Source organism: Strix aluco, chromosome W (genome assembly GCF_031877795.1).
Source record: "Strix aluco isolate bStrAlu1 chromosome W, bStrAlu1.hap1, whole genome shotgun sequence".
In the NCBI taxonomy this organism is placed as follows: Eukaryota; Metazoa; Chordata; class Aves; order Strigiformes; family Strigidae; genus Strix; species Strix aluco.
The window spans coordinates 25,119,029-25,136,951 of NC_133970.1; the positions used below are offsets into that span (position 1 = coordinate 25,119,029).

Sequence of the window (17,923 nt, forward strand, 5' to 3'; positions counted from 1 at the left end):
GTCAGGACCCTGAATTTTAGGAAAGCAAACTTCTAGCTCTTCAAGGAGTTAGTCAATGGGACCCCCTGGGAAACTGCCCTCAGGGACAAGGGAGACGAACAGAGCTGGCAGATCTTTAAGGATGCTTTCCATAGAGCATAAGAGCTGTCGATCCCCAGGTGTAAGAAATCAGGAAAGGAAGGCAAGAGACCAGCATGGATGAGTCAAGACCTCCTGGTCAAACTAAAGGGCAAGAAGGAAATGCACAGGCAGTGGAAGCAGGGATAGGTATCCTGGGAAGAGTACAGGGATGCTGCCTGGTTGTGTAGGGATGGGGTCAGGAAGGCCAAGGCGTGGCTGGAGCTGAACTTGGCAAGGGACACAAAGAATAATAGTAAGGGCTTTTATAGGTATGTCAGCCAGAAAAGGCAGGTCAAAGAAAGTGTACACCCCCAATGAACCTGACTGGCAAACTGGTAACAACGGATGAGGAGAAGGCTGAGGTACTCAACAACTTTTTTGCCTCCGTCTTCACTGGCAGCCTCTCTTCCCACACCTCTCGAGTAGATGGACTGCAAGATAGGGACTGGGGGAGCAAAGTCCCTTCCACTGTATGAGAAGATCAGGTTCAAGACCACCTGAGGAACCTGAACATACATAAGTCTCTGGGACCCAACGAGATGTATCCCAGAGTCCTGAAGGAATTGGCTAATGTAATTGCCAAGCCACTCTCCGTGATATTTGAAAAGTCATGGCAGTCGGGTGAAGTCCCTGGTGACTGGAAAAAGGGAAACATTGCACCCATTTTTAAAAAGGGTAGAAAGGAGGACGCTGGGAACTACTGACCTGTCAGCCTCACCTCTGTGCCTGGGAAGATCATGGAGCAGATCCTCCTAGAAGCTATACTAAGGCACATGGAGGACAGGGAGGTGATTTGAGACAGCCAACATGGCTTCACCAAGGGCAAGTCTTGCCTGACCAACCTAGTGGCCTTCTATGATGGAGTGACTACATCAGTGGACAAGGGAAGAGCTACAGAGATCATCTATCTGGACTTCTGTAAGGCCTTTGACACAGTCCCCTGCAACATTCTTCTCTCTAAATTGGAAAGAGATGGATTTGATGGATGGACTATTTGGTGGATAAGGAATTGGCTGGATGGTCGCATCCTGAGAGTAATGGTCGACGGATCAATGTCTGGATGGAGATCAGTGATGAGTGGTGTCCCTCAGGGGTCCATATTGGGACCAGTCCTGTTTAATATCTTCATCAACGACATGGACAGTGGGATTGAGTGTACTTTTAGCAAGTTTGTCGATGACACCAAGCTGAGTGGTGTGGTTGACACACCTGAGGGATGGGATGCCGTCCAGAGGGACCTGGACAAGCTGGAGAAGTGGGCCCATGGGAACCTCATGAGGTTCAACAGGGCCAAGTGCAAGGTCCCCCATATGGGTCAGGGCAACCCCCAGTATCAATACAGGCTGGGGGATGAAGGGATTGAGAGCAGCCCTGCGGAGAAAGACTTGGGGGTGCTGGTGGATAAAAAATTGAACATGACCTGGCAATGTGCACTTGCAGCCCAGAAAGTCAACCATATCCTGGGCTACATCAGAAGAAGTGTGGCCAGCAGGTTGAGGAAGGTGATTCTCCCCCTCTACTCCACTCTGGTGAGACCCCACTTGGAGTACTGCATCCAGCTCTGGAGTCCTCAGTACAAGAAAGACATGGACCTGTTGGAGCGGATCCAGAGGAGGCCACAAAAATGGTCAGAGGGCTGGAACATCTCTGCTATGAGGACAGGCTGAGAGAATTCGGGTTGTTCAGTCTGGAGAAGAGAAGGCTCTGGGGAGACCTTATTGCAGCCTTTCAATACTTAAAGGGGTCTTATAAGAAAGATGGGGACAGACTTTTTAGTAGGGCCTGTTGCAACAGGACAAGGGGTAATGGTTTTAAACTAAAAGAGGGTAGATTCAGACTAGATATAAGGAAGAAATTTTTTACAGTGAGGGTGGTGAAACAATGGAACAGATTATCCAGAGAGGTGGTAGATGCCCCCTCCCTTGGAAACATTCAAGGTCAGGTTGGACGGGGCTTTGAGCAACCTGATCTAGTTGAAGATGTCCCTGCCCATTGCAGGGGGGTTGGACTAGATGACCTTTAAAGGTCCCTTGCAACCCAAACCATTCTATGGTGATCCTATGATGTTTCTATGATGATTCTTTCCTCTGTGCTTGTTGGATACATGAGGAGCAAAGCTATTCATTAAATAAAGAAGGAACATACTTCTGTCTGAAGAGTGGAATTACAGGCTGTCAGGTTATCATGTGTACTATTTCATATGCTCAGTGGGATTACACAGTGCAGGCTTTTATGGACATTATCTGCAAAAATAAATACTGCTCTTCACCTTTGGGAAAATAAACCATGAAATTGTGGACAGTGATGCCACATCAGTGATGAGCCAGAACAGTGCTCTGTTTCTCACAAGCAACAGTCTACCAGATTTCCTGAGCAGGTGCATTGTCATAACTGTAGGTATTCTCAGAGGAGAGTTGATATTCCATGAAGAGCAAATTATATTACAGATTTATTTGGTTCTTATATTGAAATGTCCAATGTTCCAGGAAATTTGAGTTCAACTTCATTACAAGGTGTTGTACTATGGGATCAATTGCACATGTACAGTTTCTAGTATGATACACAACATAAGTCAAAACCAATTATAGAGAAAGATAACATAATTTCTCTTAGATTCTTCAGCTTCTTATTCTACATGTAGACCTACCAGCCATAGGGAATGAATAAGAATAGAAAATGAAGGTCAAATAACTGTACCCAAATCTGAAATTATATTATCTGAAAGCCCATACATTTGCTGCTTTGAATGTTGCTAACAAATTGCTCCTTACGGATAGAAGAAATTCTCCTGTAAAAGAAAGTTCTTTTTTAAGATAATCTTAACCATACCCATGAAGCAGATTCTTAGTTTGGTACATTCCACAAAACTTTTTACTTGAGCTCAAGGCTTACCATTGTACATTGGATCATGTCAGATTTGTCTTACATTCCATTAGGTGGATTTCCTGTTGGTACTGTCTTAGTCAGCCTTTTGTCATCCTCTGATATCGAAGAACTCTTAAAAATGTTTTTTGCGTCCTTGGTTACCAGAAGAGATCCCACTTCTGCATATAGGAACTTAATACTATTTGTGGAAATCTTACGATCAAGTCCTGTGTTCAACTTTTGGGGAATATTCTTTACATAATTTTACTTTCAACAATGAAATTAGTTACTGTTGCATTAGCCAAAAAGTAGTAAGCTTACAGCCTCTTATGGCTGATATTTTTATATAATTCTCCACAAATATAAAGTAATGTTGAAATCCCATCTGTTGTGGTTTAACCCCAGCCGGCAACTAAGTACCACACAGCTGCTCGTTCACTCCCCCAACAATGGGATGGGGGAGGAAATTGGAAGAGTAAAAGTGAGAAAACTCGTGGGTTGAGATAAAGGCAGTTTAATAGGTAAAGCAAAAGCTGCGATGCGCAAGCAAAGCAAAACAAAGAATTCATTCACTACTTTCCATCAGCGGTCAGGCATTCAGCCATCTCCAGGAAAGCAGGGCTCCATCATGTGTAATGGTTACTTGGCCTTTTCTACTTCCCATATTTATATTTCAGCCATTGTCCACCATATCAGAAAGACTTTAACCATTTGGCTTGCTTAACTGCAGCACATGTTTCACGTTCATGGATTACCTGTGCAATAGTGTCCATGGTCAAGTCCACCACTCGATCATGAGCTCATCTATATGTTGCATCTCTTCCCTGATGGCCTGAGGTGTCATGGGCCCACCGAGCTATAAATAATTCACCCTTATGTTGCCAGTCCAAATACACCTAAGTGTAATGGTTACTTGGGAAGACAAGCACCATCACTCTGAATGTCCCCCCTTCCTTCTTCTTCCCCCAGCTCTATATGCTGAGCATGATGCCATATGGTCTGGGATATCCCTCTGGTCAGTTGGGGTCAGCTGTCCCGGCTGTGTCCCCTCCCAGCTTCTTGTGCACCCCCAGCTCCTCGCTGGTGGGGTGGGGTGAGAAGCAGAAAAGGCCTTGACGCTGTGTAAGAACTGCTCAGCAATAGCTAAAACATCCATCAATACCGTTTCCAGCACAAATCCAAAACATGGCCCCATACTAGCTACTATGAAGAAAATGAACTCTATCCCAGCCAAAACCAGCACACTATCTTAAAAATATTTTTATGACGTTTCCTCAGACTTCTGTTTAAAACAATCCATCAATGCACTTGTGTTCTATCATAATAACTAATCAGTTCTGGAAAAGTAGAAAATTAACTTCATAGATGTTTCAGTCATGGACAGAAAATCCTTTCAGACCATCTTTCCATCTGCCTCCTCAGTAACCTCTCCCGTGCTTCACAGGGTCAAATTATCTTCTTCTAAAGGCTATTCAAATAAATCATTGTGTAATAAATATTAATCTTCTATCATATGGCTGAACTCAGGAAGATTGCACTAAATGTTTTAGAATGGATTCTCATTTGATATGCTGGGTGTGAGGACTAACATTATTTTTTTAAGTGAAAGCTTAGGGCATGTCTCCAGGCAGAATGTATTGCAACATAATGCAGTGATAGCTATTCTGCATGAGCTCCTTCGCACAGACACATTTATTCTGTGTTATATTTTTTTCTGCTTAGTTTAATTCACATCTCTCTTAGCCTGAAATAAGAGAGTTTACACAGAGAGCTATTATGGAATATCAGTGATTTCTTCTGTGCATACAAACCTTCTATACATAGAGGTACAGAGAGACACTATAAGCAGTCTGCATGGAAACTTGGAAGTTCTAGCATCTTAGCAACGGATTGGATGATTGATTCCCATTATAAAATACCAATATTACAGATATCAGTGTCTGAACTTTGTGACAAGAAGGAAGGTAGCTCATTAGAATTCTCTCTAAAAGAAAAAAAATAAATCTGATATTACCAATGTAGTAAAACTAAAGACAGGGAAAAAGTTTCCAAATGGTAAAGTGGCTGAAACTGTCTAATAATTCTGAAATTAGGACAAAAATGAGAATTAATTTTGATTAGAGAATAATTATTTGAATCTAGTTTAAAAACTGCTAGCAGTGACAAGTTGTACTTCCTAAAGGTACAGCTTGGAGGCTATAGCATTTGAGGGATGGGACATCTTCCTACTAGTTCAAATCTCTTTTCTGGCTGGATGTTGGCAGGGATTTGCACCAGAGTCTCCTATTTCTCTTTTCAGTGCACTGAGACTACTGGAGGGGTGGGGAGGGTATTCTGTTATAAGTCTCCTAACTATTTGTGCTGTCTACATTTGTCTTTTAAGTATTAACTGTCAATTATTATACAGGATGCTGATTAGTAAACAGTTTCTAATCCAAGTTCCCGTTAATACCTGTTTATAATGTAAGGGAAAACAACTTAACAGGAGAGATTAAAAGACCTAGCACCAAATACACTGTAATGTGATGGTAAGGATACTTTCCAGAAAAAAAATTGGGAAGAAGCAAGACTTGAAGCCTGCCTCATGCATTTGGAGCTACTACTGTAACTACTGCATTTTGAATGAGACAGCAATACTATATATCTTAGCCATTCCTTTTGTTTCCTTGTATGAAAAATGCCAGATATGCATCATTTCAGCCTGATCTAATGGGACATTCTGAGAGAGAAAGGGAAGAGAGTATTGGCAAGAAAACCAAAGATAAAAAATTTACTTGTGGGCTCTTTGTGGATACTCAAGTAGAACAAGGCAAGGTTTGTGGAGAGAAAAATAAAGATATAGATTAGTTTGTTTGCTAGATTTTTGATAATCTTTTAATATTATGCACTGTTGTGATACCAGTGGATTCTGGATAGTGTGTGACATTTGAAGCTTGGATAATAGAGAAATCAAAGATTAGCCTCAGAATTTGTGTAAGACTCCTGTCTTCAGTGAACATTTGTCTTCTTAACATACATAGGTGCAGCGTTTCAAATTTATTTCTGGTACATTCTACTGATTGAGTGGGATGAACTAGGCCATCATATGCTTTGATGAGTAGCTTTCCTGCTTCTGCCTGGTACTTAGTTTAACACTGATTCCTAATTCCTTTTTACACAAGAAGATCCTTGCTTGAGGGAAACAGGTACTAAGAAACAAAGACAAAGGATACAGAAAGAAACAATTTTCTCATTTTTTTCTATAATGTTCTTTGCTTTCAATCTGATTTTTTTTCTTGACTCAGTTAAATTATTTTCCCCTCTCCTGCTTCCTCACAGAATTTAAAGGATTAGAGATGGGTAAGAATAACTTCAAAGTAATGATCAAGAAGAGAAGGTATCCAGCAAGATGAGGTATCTGCTTGGATTTCTATATATGCTGAGTAGTTCCCAGTGACAAAGGATCCTGTATGGAACCTAAGGAGGAACCTACCCTGGAGGACAATCGTCTAAAGCTTTTAGATGTCCCCACTAATTGTAGAGGCTCCTATTCATGCTCTGATTTGTAGGCCTTTTTCTCTCTTTTCCACCGCAGAAAGATCTTACCAGGATTTAATTCTCATCATGTTCATGGAAAGGAAACCTATGTCAGTTTTTCTTAGTTATGGATCCACAGCCTGCTTATCTTCCTGCTTTTTCCTGTTCCATCTCTTAACCTTCCTTTCTGGTCTCCTCCCTTGTTTTCCATATTTAATCTTATTTTTGTCTAGTGCACTTGGTTTCCTGATAAAATTAGACATGTAATCCTTGTGTCATAATTTCTGAATAGTAACTTTTGAAGCTCTAATCAATTTCAACCAAATTTGACAGTGGACCAAAAGTCTCAAAGATAATAAAATTTCTACAAACTTCCTGGCAAGGCAGCAGTTAGGGTGATGAGACCCAAATTAGCACTTCCTTGATTTGTTGGACCTCACCTTTCATCTGCTCCACCTGTGCAAATATCACTATGGAGAACTCTCCTGACCATATGGTTGTGAGCCTTGAACATAGGTTTTAATGGCCTGGGTCTAGCTAACCCAGATCCTTTGCTTGACACTTTCCTGTACTAGAGGGAAACTAGTGGAGATTCCCACTGCTCACAAAAATCATATAAACCTTTGTGCCTGTCCTTTCCTACTAACTGGTGGCAAGCCTTTACTCTCCTGCCTTACTGACTGCATCTTGTAGGTATTTCAATATGATAAGCTCTCAAGAGGTGTGCTGCATTAGCTGTCTGTCTTCCAGATAGCCCTGTGATAACTATGGCAATTGCTTAAACAGAAGAGGTTAAGAAACATCCCATTTCTTGGTTGTTTTTTTCATACTTCTCTACTATGTAGCTGTTTCCTGCTTCTTATTCAGGTGTGCATGCTCTCCTGATTCATCAAGTACCCTCTTTCACTGTCCTCATTATCCAGATATGTAGATATTATAAGTACACTGCCTGTCTTACTAGTTGCCTATGATGGTTCCCTTTGCTGTTTTGCTGGAGGCTATGCTGTGGGTACTAGTTTTGGCTCCTTCAAGAGTGGTGGCTCACAGTAATAGAAGGAAAGTTGGCTCAGGACAGTTCTTAGCACCTGAGACTGGACAACTGACTGTAACTTAAATACTGATTTAATTGAAAGCGTTGGGGAGGTGAGATGAAGAGCCACACAGCAAATTACTTGGGCTACACCATTAGGAACCACTAATGTTCCCTGTCCTCGATGCCTCTGAACAGTTAAGGCTGTGATGTGCAGCATGTGTGTGGCACTCATATCTAGTACTGTGCTGCAGCAGAGGAAGCAGAAAGTGAAACTAGTTTTCAGTTAAAGTGGGGTGTAGGCAGGATGATTACAAACACAATAACTAAAAATAAGATTGTAAAAAGCTAAGGAATTAGTTTTTCATTTTCATATTTTAGACCAGTTTTAAACAGTGTATGTTATACATACTGTATATGTATAATATATATAAAATAGCAATATATATAATATGTATGTAATGCATATGTATTTATATATAAAAAAGGATTGGGTAATCATTAATGGCATGAAACTTAACAAGTCCAAATGCTGGATTCTGCACCTAGGATGCAGCAATGCCAGGAACAAGTATAGACTGAGAGGGGAGTGTCTGGAGAGCAGCCCTGCAGAAAGGGATCTGGGGGTGCTGGTTGGCAGCAGGCTCAGTATGAGTCAGCAGTGTGCCCTGGCAGCCAAGAGGGCAAACTGCAGCCTGGGGAGCATTAAACATGGTGTAACCAGCCGGTCAAGAGAGGGGATGATCCTGCCGTATTCAGGGTTGGTGCGGCCTCACCTTGAGTATGGTGTGCAGTTCTGGGCCCCACAGTTGAAGAAGGATGTGAAGGCCCTTGAATGCATCCTGGGGAGGGCAACAAAGCTGGTGACAGGGCTGGAAGGCATGTCCTGTGAGGAGCGGCTGAAGACTCTGGGCTTGTCTAGTTTGGAGAGAAGGAGGCTGAGGGGAGACGTCATTGCTCTCTGCAGCTTCCTGAGGAGGGGAAGTGGAGAGGGAGGTGCTGAGCTCTTCTCCCTGGGATCCAGCGACAGTATGTGTGGGAATGGCTCAAAACTGCACCAGGGGAGGTTCAGACTGGACATTAGGAAGCATTTCTTTACTGAAAGGGTGGAAAAGACATTTAAGATCATTGAGTCCAATTGTTAACCTAGCACTACCAAGTCCATCACTAAACCATGTCCCTAAGTGTCACATCTACACATCTTTTAAATACCTCCAGGGATGGTGACTCAACCACTGCCCTGGGCAGCCTGTTCCAGTGCTTGACAACCTTTTCAGTGAAGAAATTTGTCCTAAAATTGTTATAGGTCTCTTCCAACTGAGCTATTCTATATAGACAAAAATTTCTAATTTTGACCTGAGATTTCCTCTGATATATTTTGAGACTAAGGATAAGATACACTAGGTATTCAAAGTAGTTTCTTTTAAGTTTCTTTCCCCCCTTCTTGTGTAGTTGGTCTTATTCCCTCTTTACACATGAAATTGAGAACTTATGAAATCTACCCAGCATTAAACCAAATCACGTAGAAGTAAAGCAGACGGCAAAGGGGGTACCACGTTCTTAACTCCTGGGTCTGCATTTGCCTGACCCTCTTCTCCGTGGGTGGCAACCTCCTAGTTTGCTGCCAGGCGCAGGTGCGCGGCCACAGCTGTCCCGAGGAGGCTGGGCTGGAGCTTCGCTTTGCTCTCACCTGTTGGGGCTGCTGGAGCTTTCTATTTTCGGGTGGTGGGGAGGAGCTGTGTAGGGAGTGCTACGTTTTCCGACGCCCAAGATTGAGGGGCTCGTGTTTTGTTATCCCCAGGCTCCTGACGGTGTGGGACGCACTGGGGAAAGGCTGACGGCAGGCTGCCAGGTCCGAGGCAGCCTGGGAGGGTGGAGGCGTGCCCGGCGCTAGGACCTAGGAGGACGCGAGGAGGCTCTTAGGGCCAGATTGAAAGCTTGCTGTGACTCAGTCTGCTCGGTGTGGTTTACAGCGGGCGGCGGCAGGAGCAGGTTAGTGCTGCCCGTCTGTGGGGCTGGGCTGGGCTGGGCTGGGCTGGGCGAAGCGCGCGGGTGAGAGCGGGCCGGGTGCCGCGTTACTAGCCTACTTCCTTTCCTCCCACCGTACCCTCCTCCCTCCCTCCGGTCTGGGGCCTGCTGTGCCGCTAAGCGTGGCTGTTTCCTTGGTGTTTTTCAGCGAGCCAAGATGGAGTACGAGTGGAAGCCTGACGAACAGGGGCTTCAACAGATCCTGCAGCTGCTCAAGGAATCCCAGTCGCCGGACACCACCACGCAGAGAGCTGTGCAACAAGTATCCTTGGTCGAGGCCTGCGCCGTGCGGGCGGGTGGGGCAGGCAGAGCGGGGCTGCGGCGGCCCGGGCGGGCGCTGGGGGCAGCGCGGCCACAGGCCGGCGCGGCGGCCGGCCCAACGAGCGCTGGGAAGCCGCCCCAACGAGCGCTGTGAGCTGAGCCTCCGCCGGAGCGGGTGGCCGTGGCGCGGCGTTTAAACCACCGAGGCGGCCTATGGGCCGCGGGGCCGCCTGTCCCCGCCGGGAGCCCGGGCACCTGTTGGGAACTAGGAGCCAAGGTTCGTTTTCTTCTTTTTAAAGCCCTGGCTTTGGTGTGGCTGCTTCGGTATCTGCTGCTTTCTCAGGTTACCCCACGCTGGGCCGCTGCCAGCGCCTAGTTCTTAGCCGCGGTGGGTCTCGCCGAGAGGGCTGGGGTGGGAGAGCGGCAGGGCCGCTGCGTGTCGGGCTGAGTTGGCGGCGCGGTGTACCCGTCGCACCTGCGGCAATGTGGCGGTAAGCAGGGGCTTCCTAAACTAATCCGGCGCTGGGATTCAAGGTGAAAGCTGTAGCTGGTGGGAGGAGTGTTGCTGCTGGAGTCGTTGCCTGCATACTCTCGTTGGCCTACTGGCTCTGACACTATCACGTTGTGAGGATGTTTCTGCTTGCCTAGAATCCTGAGCCTGAAATACCACCCGTTACACTCTGTACATTTCCCGAGAAGGGGGAAATCTACGGTATGTGGCTTCTTGTGCAGCTTTGCAGTGCATTTTATGTTAGTGTTGTGGTTGGTTGTTCAGGTCTCATGTCTAGTATCTTGATCCCTTTTTACTTAAGGCATTTGCCTGAAGATCTTCACAGAAAGCAACAGAATTCATTTACATAGATAAGAATATATATGTTATTTTAGGAGGTTAGCTTGAAGCCAAATTTTCTTGACTTCTAGGCTTTCTTAACAGATGTGGTCAAACTTTGGAAGGCTTCTATTCTTATCTGAAAGGTGAAGGTAGTTTTCATCTTGTTCTTGCAGCTATGTTTCAGATTCTTAAGATGCTATTGCTTCCTTTGAAAAATACTATACAGCAGCGGCTAAGTGTTCTGATAATGCCTTGAACTTTAACAGGTGCTCTTCTTTAGTATTTCAAATGCAACAGTGTTTATAGTGTAATTTTCATGTAAAATTGTATTTTAAAGCTCTGCTTCAAGTAACTTAATGGTATCTGGTTAGTTTTTTGAAAAATAGCAGTGTATGTGTAGGATGGGCAATACAGGTGATGCTGTCTGTCTTGAAGATGAGTAGAAATTTACTAACCATAAGTGCTGTTAACTGATATTCGAAATTCTTCTTAAATGGCAGTGGTTACTCCCTGCTGTGCTGAAATACCTGTGCTTTCAAGGAGATCCTTATATGTTGGCCTGTAAAGGTTAGGTAAGTGGCACATTTTTACCACTGTATTATCAGTTTGGGAAAATGTTCTAATATAACTTGACAGGCCATGTTCTATAGTTTAAAAAAGTGTACTTTGAGACAGTTTCCACAAAAATTTGTGATGGCTGTTGTATTGTGGAATGCTACTTAGTAGCACGCCCAAGTAGGATGGTGATTAATGATTTCAAATTTAAAGTACTTCCAGTCCATAATTTCTTAAATAAGATTATCAGTGTGTTGACTCTCTCATGCTCTTCATGACATAGTTTTGGCATATTTAGGTGTTTAGAACTCAAATGTAATAAAGTGAGCATAAGTTAGCCAAAACCCTTTGTTAACAAAGTTATGAATTGGTAAGGCTTTCAAACATTTTTCAAATGAAGATCTAGATTTTTCTTGGAGTAAAAAAGAACAAGTTGAAGTGGGTGAAAAAATAGATAAGAAAATATGGCCTATAAGCTATTCCTTGATTCCTAGACTGATTAGGTGTTTTCTAATTAATTAATACTGCTCTTCCAGTTTTTTCTGCTTGCAGCTTCTTATTTGAGCCATTGGAATTCAGTTGTTAGTAGTGTTCAACTGACTGTTTTGGTGATCATGTTTCTGAAGCTTGGAGGAGAAGAACAAAAATTTGAAATGTGCTACCCTACTTCTTGGCTGTTCCTGAAAGACCTCTTTGGCATGGCACCTTTGACAACAATCTTTGGATGTGTGTTTCTTTGTTTCTAGGGGCCGTGTAGAGTGTTCTATATTATTTTTCACTTTCTGTGACCATCCTTCTGTTTACATTTCATCTGTGTTTCACAGCAAAGGAGCTTGTGGCTGTGATAAGTGCACTTTACTCTTATTAAGTGGAAAGAGGGCAGGTTTCTCTAGTAAAGTTACTACTTGATGTAAGTAGCCTAAATATCTAAAAATTAAGTTGAAGTCTGTGATTGAGACACTGGCTGTTGGTCATTGGAAGGGCAATCAATGTCCTAACGTAGATACATTTGGCTAAGGTTTAGTGACTTTGAATATTTAGAGATTTTAGCTATACAGCAAGTGAATGCATATGAAGCAAATAATCTTCTTCTAAGAATAATTTTTTATAAATGTCTTGATTGTTTGCCATACTGATGATATCTAGTAGGTTGAGTAACTTAAAGATGACACTGCAGGCTTATGACTTAAAATATTGTTGAGCATAATACTAATTAATACCAGGGTGTGAGAACAGGATACAAAGAGAATACCAGATCACTGTTCTAGCCAAGCAGTGGCAGAATACTTAGAAATTTGAGGCAGAAATAATGACAAATTTTAGAAAAACAACTATGTGCTTTCTAGCTGTTCAGAAACATCATTCTTCCTGCAGTTTCTCCAAGGACATAGTGAAGAGGCTGGTATTGCTAGTAAGATACTTATTCAGAGAGGTGTCACTCTAGAAAATGGTTTGTGCACAGAAGGATTTATTTTCTTTTTTCTTTTTTAAGAGATCATGGATAAGCATGAGCTGCTTGGTACAAATATCTGGGCATTTACAATTAAACAGGTTCTCACTGTTGAAAGCTCAGGCTGTGGCTAGTTAGCATCATAAAAAAGTATATGACTAATATTAAAGTGAGTAGCTTATCAAAACCATAATAGCTGTTGTATTTTAATGCTGAAATTATTTATTATGGAGAAAAAAAGATGTATTATGGGATTGTGTCTTGGTGGATTCCTTAGGTTTGACTGGCTTCTAAGTGTAAATATTGAAATCTAAAACTGTACAGATAAAGGTGGGGAAATTTGTTTGGTTGGGGTTTTTTTTGCTTTAAAAATATTTTTAAGGGTTTTTAATTTCTGTGTCTGTCCCTGGATTCTTTTTTCAGATTTCAACATAACTAAAAGCCACTGCTTCAGTATGAAAAATACAGAAACTGTTTTCAGGTGGTTCATACTCTGTATGTTTTGACCTTATAGTCACAGCTGTTTGAAATGATGCAGTAGTACATAACTCAATAATCATAGTATCCAGAAAGCTATACATGCTGCATGTGAAGATTCAAATTTCCTTAACAGTTTCTCTCTTCAGAAACTAGAGCAACTCAATCAGTATCCAGATTTCAACAACTACCTGATTTTTGTTCTTACAAAGTTGAAGTCTGAAGGTAAGTTCTTGAGATACTGTTTCATTCTATTTTTTTTTCTTGCTTTTTAAATTTACTTAGCTTGAAAGAAATAGGAAGCTGATTTCTATAGTCAGTTTGCTGTTTGGTTGATGTCCATAGTCACATAGAACTTTTTTATCCTCTCGGGAGTCTTTGTGGAAAAAGATCTGATAACATGGTGGTGTTTGTAGTTTCAGTCTTAGAATAGATTCCATTCTAAATGTCCTATGAAATCTTCCCAGAAATGTGGGAGCATCATACTTCTATCAGACTATAGTAAAATTGTGGAATAACTGCACTTCATGGTGATGAATCATGACTATACACAATATAAAATGTGTTGCTAAATCCAGCTGTGATTGTGATCTCCCTAGTAATCAACCCGTTAAATATTTTTAGGATCACATACTAGAGTTGTCCAAAGATTATGTCTATCAGAATCTTCATCCTGAAGTCTTAACTCTAATAAAATGTAGTTACTTCCTGTTGGCTTATTTTTATGGACGTTAGTACAAACTGTTTATGGCATACTGTGTGGCCTCTTCCAGTTGGTAAATTCAGTCAGTTCTTTAGTAATGGTCAGGGTGTGTGAAAGACTTTCTTTGCAGTGTACTACAGCTAATGATTTGTGAGGTCTTTGACAGTGAAAGACTTATTTCAAGATCTGTTTTGGCATATCTTCTGTCTTCTTTATGTTTGCTTGTAATTAATGTGTTTGATTTGGGGGGGTGGTTGTTTTTTTATTCCTTAGTGTCCTGCTACCAGTGCTCTTTCTGTCTTCTAGTGCCTTACCTCTGAGTTTTTGAATGCTTGCTTTTTTCACTTCGAATTAGATTTTACTTACATGTGGCCCTGTAACGTTCAAAGCATCAGCAAAAATATTTATATTATGTTTGAACTAGTGTTTTGGTTGTGCTGTTAGCTTACTTCAGGAGGAAGGAAAGAGAGAGGAGGAAAGTATATTTTCATATTTGAAGGCTGGAGTATATCCAAATGTTTTTGTGTGTTTTATGTGGGAAATCTCCTGATAATCTTTAGGGCCTCGGGGGAATACCTCAAGTTTGAGAGAGCACTTTCAAGACCTGAATCAGCCAGGATGTTAAACTTTTGAGCAAGGTGCTAGTGTAGATATAAAGTATACTTACTTGATAATGTGTATGCTATCATACTTTAATTGATCGTGTGCTTTATACCGTTAACAGAAACATGAAAAATTGAGTAAGTCTGGTAGTGGGTTTTGGAGTTTGTACAAAAGAGATGACAAGAAGGTTGCTCCATGTCCCCCCCCCCCCCCCCCAAATGTATTTTCTAATATTGCCTTACTTGACAATTTCCCTTTCTTCATTCTGTTCACCATTTGAGGTTCTAGATACTGATGTGTGTTTAGTGATGTATCAGAATATCTTTCCAACATATCTCCTTAGACTATCAAATAGTCTTTTTTTTTTCCACTTAATATTTATACACATCAGTTCATTTAGAATGGAATGAAGGGTAGGAGATTCTAACCATTGAAAAATGGTTGTTTTAAAGTATTAAATCTGGGGGGGAGGAATTAGGATCTGGCAGGTTGAGGGGGGCAAGCAAGCTGGGGAGAAAGAAGTAGCAAGTTAACCTCTAAGAAGAGGTGTTTGGGATCAGACTGCACTGATATCTCTCACAAGTACATCAGGTAGGTCTTCTGTGAGACTGCTGAGAAGCAGCTGTTGCTTCAGAGAAGCTCTTGTCCTGTATTAGTGACATTTTTAGTCATAATCTTTTGTCCAAGGCAGCTGTGTTTAACTTTGTGTTTCTAGTTCAGGAAACTTGCAGACTATTGAAGGTGCCATAATTGAGTCCAGTGTTGGTGCTTTTCATAGTACTTGTCAAGTTCCAAGTACATTGTTACCTTGCTTGGGTAGGACTAATGAGGGATGATGGAAGACTGTTGGTTGGATTTGCTTTGAATCCAACCAGCAGCCCTCTGTTGTTCCTCGTTAGTCTTGCCTAAGCAAGGTAAAGAGACCTTTAGAACTGCTATTCAGTAGTTAAAATATTCTTGCATCCTCTTTTGGACCAGCAGCAGAAAATGTGATGGAATCAGGTAGATAACAGTATTCAGTATAACTGGGAAAGTATTCTTTCCTCTCCCCTCCTGGAGAGGGTTCTGTTGTCAGCCTGTCCTACAGCCTTGCCAAGGTTGTTGGCTAGGGGAAAGAGCTAGTGTGCTTTACACCGCAGACCAAAGTAGAGGTATTTGTACTGTTGGAAGTTTACACTTTTGCTATGGCCATACTGTCTCAGCAGAAGGAGCCATGGAAATAAGCTTCCAACATCACTGACAGCTTATTCAATGTAATTTAAGGTGGTTTAATAGCTAGTGCATGAGAGAGGACTTGATTTGATAGCAGGTGACTAACCTGTGATTCAGTTTTTTGTGACTGCTGTAACAGCTGCTGAGAAAACTGTGCTTAAAGAACCATTTTGGTGACAGCTCCTGAATGTGGGAATTCTGTAATGGCTAATTAAAATCTGTGCTAAATACTCTTTATTTTACTGCAGTGGAGGTTGTAGCCAGTCGCCTGCAGAGGTGTAAGACTCAGGCCAAAGACAAATAACTTTGCAAGCAAACTTTTATTTGAAAACAAATAATTTTGCTTGCAAAGCTAGCTGTTTCACTGAGGCCTGCCTCTAAGATATCTTGGATATCTTGTGTAGGTTAGGGATTTGCTTTGTTTTAGCACTGGATGTATTACTTTTCAGTTGCAAAAAGCATAACTTTTTTTCCTCCAGCATTAGCTTTGCCAGGTTCGTGTGTCTGAATGCTTATGATTTGCTGGATTTAGGTCTGTTGTGGTACTCCTACACATGTATGTGGTGGTTTTTCTGTTTTAAAACTTCTGTGGGCCTTGTTAAGCTGTGAAAACTTGTTAAGCTTGTGTCTTCCTGGAAACAGGTGTTGCCATTTTATGATTTCATCAGCGGAAATATATGGCCTGGCTCGCAGCTATGGCGTATGCATGCCTTAGCTTTAAGCACTTCCTCTATTTTTTTTTTTTAAACTACAGTGCATTTCTAAAGACAAACCCTAATGTTAAAAATATCACAGAATATAACAAATACTGAGAAAAGAGTATGCAGTCCTGAAAGTCAGACAGTAGGCAAGCTGATGGGATAAAATATGATCCCAAACTGTTAAAGATTGAGGTATAGGTCACTAGAAGGTACTTCCTGGGAGGTATGGTGCTTGGAGATCTTCCTTAGTTGGGCAAGATGGAATTCAGATTAACTGAAAAATATCTGAATGAAATAAGTTTGTTTTTACTCATTTGTTTGTAAATGAAAACTATCATTTAGATGCTCTGTCAGTGTAGCTGTTCCTTCTTGGTTTGGCAGGCATAAAACCTGACAGATGGTGTAGTGGCAGTGTTGTGGTTTAGGCCCAGCTGGCAACAAAGCACCACGAGGCTGCTTGCTCGCTCCTTCCTGTCCTGTCGTCGTCGTTCCCTCCCCACCAGTGGAATGGGGAAGGAGAAGGGGGGGGGGGAGAGTAAAACCTTGTTGGTTGAGATAAGGTCAGTTTAATAGAACAACACGAGAAGAAAATGATGACAATAATGCTAATAAAATGAATATATGAAGTGAGTGACACACAAGGCAATTGCTCACCCAGGTACCCCATGGCCCTTTCCAAGCTGTGATATCTTCCCCCCCCGCGCCCCCGCCCCCCCCCCCCCCCAGTTACATACTGGGCATGACATCAGCATGGTGAAGAACAGTCCGTTGGCTGGTTCAAGTCACTTGGCCTGGCTGTGCCCCCTCACAGCTGCTTGTGAAAACTAACCCCCCCCACTGATAATGCGTGGAAACAAACTCTACAACTCGAATAGAGTTATAAAGTGGGTATGTTTATTCCAGCCGGGGTGCAAGGGGATTTCTCCACAACGCTTGCACACAGTCTCTGGCAAGTAGCCAAATATTTATTACACCAAAGCATACATATTCATTAGGAAAGGCCGGGTGATTACAATTAGTTTGGGGAATAGGCGTGATTATTATAATTATTTCTCAGAACTCATTTGCATAGTCTGAGGGTGTGTAGTAGAAATAGGGTGAGGGTCTTTGGTGGTCAAGGGAGAAGTATGTGGCTGTCTTCACGGTGTCCGCTCTTTCCAGGGCATGCGCTGTGAAGCAAAGTCCAGGTATCTTCTTCCTAAATCAGCGAGATCATCCTCCCTAGATAGCATCTCGGAGTCCTTTTGTTCAAGTTTAAGTTTGAGGGCTTTGGGTCGGTGCCCGTTGAGGGCTTTGGGTCGGTGCCCGTTGAGGGCTTTGGGTCGGTGCCCGTTGAGGGCTTTGGGTCGGTGCCCGTTGAGGGCTTTGGGTCGGTGCCCGTTGAGGGCTTTGGGTCGGTGCCCGTTGAGGGCTTTGGGTCGGTGCCCGTTGAGGGCTTTGGGTCGGTGCCCGTTGAGGGCTTTGGGTCGGTGCCCGTTGAGGGCTTTGGGTCGGTGCCCGTTGAGGGCTTTGGGTCGGTGCCCGTTGAGGGCTTTGGGTCGGTGCCCGTTGAGGGCTTTGGGTCGGTGCC

At 42.6% G+C, this 17,923-nt stretch overlaps 1 protein-coding gene across 6 annotated transcripts in view; it reads left to right on the top strand.

The window, feature by feature from the left end:
- Positions 1-17,923, top strand: part of LOC141917786 (transportin-1-like) — a 112,275-nt gene that overhangs the window by 20,139 nt on the left and 74,213 nt on the right. For 4 of the 6 annotated variants that reach the window (XR_012621453.1, XM_074811300.1, XM_074811304.1 and 1 more), the window contains exons 2-3: positions 9,708-9,821; positions 13,284-13,359. Coding sequence is in view for 5 of the 6 variants with exons in the window: in XM_074811300.1 (XP_074667401.1) it covers positions 9,708-9,821; positions 13,284-13,359 (190 nt within the window). In the remaining variant the exon portion in view is untranslated. Of the gene's footprint in view, positions 1-9,320; positions 9,524-9,572; positions 9,584-9,707; positions 9,822-13,283; positions 13,360-17,923 lie in introns of those variants that run through there. The other 2 variants (XM_074811301.1, XM_074811302.1) reach the window with 2 other exon arrangements.